Source organism: Arachis ipaensis, chromosome B09 (genome assembly GCF_000816755.2).
Source record: "Arachis ipaensis cultivar K30076 chromosome B09, Araip1.1, whole genome shotgun sequence".
NCBI classification, from domain to species: Eukaryota; Viridiplantae; Streptophyta; class Magnoliopsida; order Fabales; family Fabaceae; genus Arachis; species Arachis ipaensis.
In genome coordinates, this window is record NC_029793.2 from 4687532 (window position 1) to 4694380 (window position 6849).

Genomic DNA, 6849 nt, shown 5'->3' on the forward strand with positions numbered 1-6849 from the left:
GTATTAAAAGATCCCGATAGGCCTGACAGGCCAAGTCAGGCTAATTAGTAAGTCTGGACCTGGCCTATTAATATAATAAGGCTTTTATAACAGACCAGGCCAAACACAGGCCAGGCTACAGACTCCTGACAGGCCGTGTGACCTTTTTTTACCCCTACTTTTAATATAGTCATTTATTATTTAAGCTATTTTATCAAAATGAGCTTAGTTAAACTGTTTACCCAGATTGAACTTAAAGTCTTAAACACACACATTATTACCTTAAACCTTTTGGATAAACCTGTTCAGTCCCGTTAAAATCCGTCAAAATTTATGAATTAAGTGGAATGAGTTAGACCAATTTTTTATTATTGTAATTTCGAATTTTTAATCTAATCTATCTTATTTAACGAGTTACACGAACTGACTTAACGAATTTTAACCTATTTGTCATTCCTACGATTGTGATAAGAAAAAGAGTAGTTAATAATAATCTTTTACTTTTTTGTAATTATTCCTGAAAAAGTGGGGTTAGAGACAAGCTTTATCCTCTAAATCAAGGTCTATATATATCCAAATCCATATACATTATCCATATCCACAACATAGTACCTTATTGTGTTGTCTATATATAGACATATATTCTGTCTCTGTCATTTCTAGTCTCTCCCCACAATACAACACATGCATCACATTTTCCGATCTAACTACAAATTATACACATCATCATCACATGCAAACAAGCTTTGACTCCATAGCTACTTTTTATTAAGCAATTACAAATCCAAAATAATATAATTAAATACACCATATATTTTGTTGCTACATTATTGATGAGGGTAGGTAGCTACAAGTGATTCATTCAATAATTTCACATCACATTGGCATGACAATCATGAATCGGAGGTGCTCCGGGTGCAGCAAAAATGGTCACAACTCCAGAACATGCCCTTACTACTCCTCTGCGTCTCGCACCACCGTTACTACAGTGAAGCTCTTTGGGGTCCCCCTGTCCATGACCCACGGATCAGGATCATGCTCCGCCGCATCACCTAATCATAACTCTCCTTTCTCACACTACTCCTCTGACGGTTACGTGTTGGATAATGACCCATCAACCCCTGCCGCCACCATCAACTGCCACCATCCTCCTCCTTCCATAAACAAAGGTTTGTAACCGCCAAATTTAAGCTACTTGAAGATTAAAATTTTGTATATTTTTTAGAATTTAATTTTGATACTCTGTTAGTGTAAAGTAGTTTTACACGTATATTCAATTACGTAACATCACATCAGTAAAAATAACTTCCTTTCACATTGACTGCGCGAATGATCATCCAAAAGAACGGATATGAAGGAGGTAGAGACTAGAGAGAATGTAGTTAATTACATGTTGATTAAAATACTATATTTTAGGGATTCCATGGAGCCAAGAAGAACATCGATTGTTCTTAATTGGGTTGGAGAAATTAGGAAAAGGAGACTGGCGTGGAATATCGCGAAATTTCGTTGTATCAAGAACTCCAACTCAAGTAGCAAGTCATGCTCAGAAGTACTTCATCCGGCTCCGGCAGAGCAACGCCACACCGCGAAAACGACGATCAAGCCTTTTCGACATGTTCCCAAATATGGTTAGTCTTTGATTATAATACCTTCACTTTTTTCTAGATTTTTCCGATGTAAGACTAATTCTTTATACTACTTATGAGTTACGATAATTTCTTGAGCTATAAGCTCATTGTTGAAAACATTATTTCTTTGATGTATTAGGCTTCAAATTCGGCTTCACTAAAAGAAGAACAAGTATTACTTCAACCTTCTAAGAACTCACAACTTAGCAATGTGGAAGAAGAGCTCAATGAAACTATAATGGGATCGAATGAGGCGACACCAGCGTCGCCGCTTCCCGGATTCTTCCGGCCGCCTTATCCGGCTCTCCCATTTTCCTCATGGCCATCAAGTGCATGTTCCTTTGGAGAAGCTACCCTAATCTTAGATGGAAGGCCATTGCATTAGGTGTTGCCATAGGGGATTAAGAAATTACAAAAAAAAAATCAGAATTAATTGTGAAAATGTTATTTAAATCCTAAACTTTAAAATATATAAGCATTCGTCTGAACCTACAAGAATGTCTTAGTGTCTTCCATATCAACACGGCAAGACTACTTTAGTTAGAAATTCTTGTTTGAAACAATAGCATTATCAGTGTAAGTCAAGATGTTTGACTTTTTTTTTTTCTTTTCTAAATTTAGTGATGATGAATGCTGAATTTAGTATGTTTTTCAGTAATCTTTTAAATATGAAGGGTCATATGTAATTTCTGTCCAATAGGGTTTATTTTAAGTCCGATTCTAACGCTTACAATATAAGCCCAATATTTGGTGTCGAATTGAAGCCCAATATGCAGTGTTAGCGTAAAAAAACTGACACTTCAGCCTCGATATCTATTTTTTTTTAATTAAACTAAATATAATAAAGTTCAGACCCAAAATAAAAAAACAAATATAATAATCCTTTTTTTTTTAAGAAAATCAGAATTTAAGCTCCAACATTTTTCTATGTTTAGCAGTCTTAAGTTGAACTTTTTGATAAAGTATAAAAAAGAGAATCAACTTTTTTCCTATTTGATTTGATAAATAAATTAGATTTATTTTAACTAAAAAAATGAACATATAAATACAAAAATAATATCTTAACACTCAAATAAAATTTTATTCATGTAAATTCTATTTCACTAAAAATATTTTTTTATCGTCAAATAAAATTCTACAATCATTTATATAAGTTAAAGAAAATAAAATTATGCAAATTAAATCAAATCCAAGGAATAATATAATATATAGGTTATTTGAAAAATTTATTAAAAGAATATAATATATAAACTATTTTATCTATAACATAAAATATATATAAATAAAATAATATTTTAAACAAAATTGATGATAACTATGCTAGTGAAAGTCATTGAATTAAGAGAGACAAATTAAAAAAATTCAAAAATCTATAAAATTACAAGTTAAAGAAAAAATTTACAATAGAATAGTAGATGAAATGTCAATTGGTCGTTGTGGTGAAACTTCTGCTTGGCAGTATTTAAGAATCTGAATCCAAAGATAGGAAAATCCAATGAAGTCATAATCAAAGATAAGAAACAAAAACATGTTTATCCAAAGTACATGGATTTATAACACAACTACTTTTTGGTCTTTTACTTATGTGGGTGTGTACCTTCGGAATAAAAAATAATTTACGGTTGTAAATGACAAAAATATCTATTTTTTATGGTGGGAAAGTGCACAACCACATCTTTACCGGATAAGACAACTTTAAGTTTTGTAAAACATCCTAATTCCTAAGTTTTTAATACGCTTGAATCATATACATATGGAAGAAATGAAGGGAAAAACTTTAGTTTTTATACGTTAATAGTTCTTCAGCTGTATCCACACATAACACAATCATAAGAGGGGTAATCAAGGGATCTGGACACAACATCAAACCCTTAATCATTATTTTATAACTAAACAAACTTTCCATGTTAACTCCACAAAACAAAGAAGTGAAACAAAATTGTGGTGGAGAGAATAGCCAAAAAAAATTTAGACATATCCACTACTTGTGTCTAGAACCGGAGTAGTGATTGTCATTGGGATTTCTCCTGCCACTAAAAACTGCTAATGCTTTCCTTATGGGAGGCTGGAAAGGAGCTCGCTTATCAGTGTGGTGGGTGAAGACACTGCCTGATGCGAAAATGTCATCATCCTGTGAAGAAAAAAGAAAAAAATAAATAAATTAAAGTAGCTATGGTTAGTATGAAGGTAAGTCTCCGAATGGGAAGGACGACAGGAAGATGCAGCAAATTCAATTGGAAACGGACTCAGCAGCTATATAAGTAGTTTCAGCACGTATAGATTAACTACCTTCTTGTTAGCCTTCTTTGTTTTAGGATAAAGTACCCGTTGAGGAAGCTGATCTTCGCGGAGAATCAGGTTCTTTGTGACTGCATCCCTGCCGCCTTTGGGTAGAGGCAGTGAAAACTGCAAATAAAGCCATGTAAAAGATGCAATACATTATTAAAAAAAAAAAATTTAAACATGTAGTTTTCGAAAACAAACCAAGCTCACCTTTGTACCACGTAATGTTACTCGAGGTCGACGGGCTGCCATCACTATACCATTTTCACCAACAGTAACAGCTACCTTAAGGTTTAAGTCCTTCAAAGGAAGGATCCTTGAATTGGAATTCGACTTGTCCTCAGCTTGATGCTCCAATGCTTCCCACTCCTCCATATTAGGCACATTAGAACCCCACCCTGGCATGTCCTTCTCAGGCAACCTCGGAACATTCACCGTTTGAACAGGAGGTGGACTTTCCCTGAGATTTTGTGTCCCGTGGATTTGAGCCTCCAAAGTGTAAGTCAAAGCTATGAGTTTGAGATCAACATCTGAAAGAGTTTGCAGGTCACCAGTAGCCCTAGCAAACTTGACAACTACAGCATTCCATTGGTAATATAAGTTAGAAGCCAATACACACTATCAGTTCACAAACAATAATGCAATGGCTATTAATCATAATATAACATCTAGATTGAATTAAAAAGCAGCAGTTTTGAACATTAAATTAATGTCCAAGATAATTTCACTAGAATTTCAAATTAAATTCTGCGGAACGTATTCACTTGTATTGTCCAATTTAACAACGCACTCAAAGATTAATGCTTAATGCATAATGAGTCCTTATTTACACCCACATGCAAATGATAGGCTCATAGTTTCTGAAAGATTACCTTTGTTGATAGCTTCAGGAGTGGGCTCCATGGTATCGATAGTGAAGGGAAGGAAGGAAAGTTTGTGGCGTGAAACAGGGTCACGGATTTCTTCCATGACTTCAGGGACGGACACAAACTTGTCGGCAAGGCTGTGAAGCTTCTCGCCGCCATCAATGATGGCGTTGGCGTCAACAACAGCCACAGAAACGCCATGGGCGGATTTGCAGCTCTCGACCAAGCCTCGACCATTCTGAATGGATTGTTGCTGAGGTGGCTTCGCAGTTGCCTGATTCTTCAGCACGCTGCTCCAGCATGATGATGATGATGCTGGTGGTGGTGTTGCAGGTTGATCCTCCATGATTGTGATTCGGATGCAGGACTGAGAGGCGCAATCAAGCTCAGTGGGTCTATTCGTTTTGTTCGCTAATTATATCACTCATTATATCACTATTGAACTCATAAAAAAAGTCACAAGAAATAAGCAAATTTTATTGAATTAACTAAACCAGCAACAAATATTCGATATCTTCGCATCTAGTTAATTGACTTAATTTTATTCATCTGTTTCTTTGTTGAACTAAAAACAAGGTTGAACAATCTATTCTAACAAAGCTTACCACTTTATGCTTTTCTTCATTGAGTTAAAAACGAAAAATAACAAACTATACACCATCATAATTTTAACAAGGTTTTAAGCACAATTTTAACAAAGATTAACAAGCTTTTCCAAAAATGAACAAGGATTGTCAAAATTTTCAGCTTCAAAAATTAAAAAAAAAAAAAAAAAGACAAAAATTACAGTAGTGAACAAACTCGGAGTATGAGCATTGAGCACAAAAAATTGATTTCTGAACAAACTCAGAGTAGCCATTAAAAAAACAAAGAACAACAAATGATTTCTGAACATTAAGGATAGTATCTTAATTTGATAGATTAAGAATAACAATCTGTAAACTATATCCAATGAATAATTTCAAAATCTGAGCATCTAAAGAAATTCAACATCATTTACAGCAGCAACAATCAACAAAATCACTTTGTATTCATAATCAGCAAAACCAATTCATAAACCAATTCATCAATCAACAAAATCATTCATAATCAGCAAAATAATTCATAAACCAATTCAACACTCAACAAAATCACTGCATATTCACAGTGAGCAAACCCAATTCATAAACCAATTCAACAATAAAATTAACAAAAATAACATTTCAACATTCAATTTCAACCTCTACCATATTCTAATCAGATTCATAAATCAAACTACAATAAAATTAACAGAAATAACATCAATGTCAACTATTAAAAATTAATATAGAATATTAGAATAACTAAAAAAAGAAAAAAGAAAAACTTACATGTTGACTGTTGTTGCAGCGGCAGAATCGAGCAATGTAGTGCAGGCAGCAACACCCGCGGAAGAGAGGCGAGGGAGGGACGGAGTCGCGGCGCGGCGAGACGCGAGCAGTCACCAGGAAGCACAGCTGCAGGAAGAGATGCAAGATGCGAGCAGTGGAGCACACCAGGCGTTGGGTGCAGTGATGGCGGACGAGCGGAATACGAGGCAGAGGGAGCAAGAACGCTGGCGACGAGGAGAGGCGCGGCGACGGAGGCGAGCGTGCGGTGGCGGTGAACCGAGGTGAGAGTGAGAGGGCTGGGGGAGAGGGGCGGCGCTTTGCCTGTGTGTGTGAGAGTGAGAGCGAGAGCGCTGGGGGTGGGGTGGGTTATTGAACTAGGGTTTTTCTTAAAAAAAAAAAGATCTGAACCGGTTCGTGTTTCTAAAACCGGCTGGTTCACCGGTTTTTACTAGAACCAACCGGGTGAAACCGATTTTCACTTATTCTTTTTTTTTTATCCGGTCCCTTGATCTATTCAGACTGATTCCATGGCCAGTTCACTGGTTTTTTGGTCTATCCGACCGGGTCAATTTGGTTTTAACAACTATGATGAGAGAAGAGAAGACCAGAACTCGTATTACAAAGTCCGTTGTTTTCTAAAAAACAACTAAATGATGTCATTTTCTGAAAATCGGCCAAATTTCGGTTCGGTCCAACCGACTAGATCCAGAATCAATTTCAATTGATCGATTCTCGAACGAT

At 35.7% G+C, this 6849-nt stretch overlaps 2 protein-coding genes across 3 annotated transcripts; one reads left to right on the forward strand and one right to left on the reverse strand.

Annotated features, from left to right (window-relative positions):
* Nucleotides 657–2307, forward strand: LOC107617323 (transcription factor MYBS3-like). The gene is made up of 3 exons (XM_016319063.2): nucleotides 657–1148; nucleotides 1396–1610; nucleotides 1750–2307. The coding sequence occupies exons 1-3, from the start codon at nucleotides 866–868 to the stop codon at nucleotides 1993–1995; spliced, it is 744 nt and encodes a 247-aa protein (XP_016174549.1). The 5' UTR covers nucleotides 657–865; the 3' UTR covers nucleotides 1996–2307.
* LOC107617322 lies at nucleotides 3374–6247 on the reverse strand. Of its 2 annotated transcripts, none has more exons than XM_016319060.2 (5): nucleotides 6109–6247; nucleotides 4766–5170; nucleotides 4104–4468; nucleotides 3900–4016; nucleotides 3374–3741 (listed from the first exon to the last, which is right to left on the reverse strand). In XM_016319060.2, exons 2-5 carry the CDS (start codon nucleotides 5103–5105, stop codon nucleotides 3592–3594), a joined length of 972 nt encoding a protein of 323 aa, XP_016174546.1. In that variant the 5' UTR covers nucleotides 5106–5170; nucleotides 6109–6247; the 3' UTR covers nucleotides 3374–3591. The 2 variants fall into 2 exon arrangements, with proteins under 2 accessions (XP_016174546.1, XP_016174547.1); XM_016319061.2 differs by having other exon boundaries at nucleotides 4766–5126; nucleotides 6109–6244.

Excerpts from the sequence above, each read along its gene's own strand:
- LOC107617323 (XM_016319063.2), top strand. The coding sequence starts at position 866 with ATGACAATCATGAATCGGAGGTGCTCCGGGTGCAGCAAAAATGGTCAC. Across the intron at positions 1,149-1,395 it reads TCCTCCTTCCATAAACAAAG|GGATTCCATGGAGCCAAGAA; the intron begins GTTTGTAACCGC and ends ACTATATTTTAG. Across the intron at positions 1,611-1,749 it reads TCGACATGTTCCCAAATATG|GCTTCAAATTCGGCTTCACT; the intron begins GTTAGTCTTTGA and ends TTGATGTATTAG.
- LOC107617322 (XM_016319060.2), bottom strand. The coding sequence starts at position 5,105 with ATGGAGGATCAACCTGCAACACCACCACCAGCATCATCATCATCATGC. Across the intron at positions 4,017-4,103 it reads TAACATTACGTGGTACAAAG|TTTTCACTGCCTCTACCCAA; the intron begins GTGAGCTTGGTT and ends CTTTATTTGCAG. Across the intron at positions 3,742-3,899 it reads CAAAGAAGGCTAACAAGAAG|GATGATGACATTTTCGCATC; the intron begins GTAGTTAATCTA and ends TTTTCTTCACAG.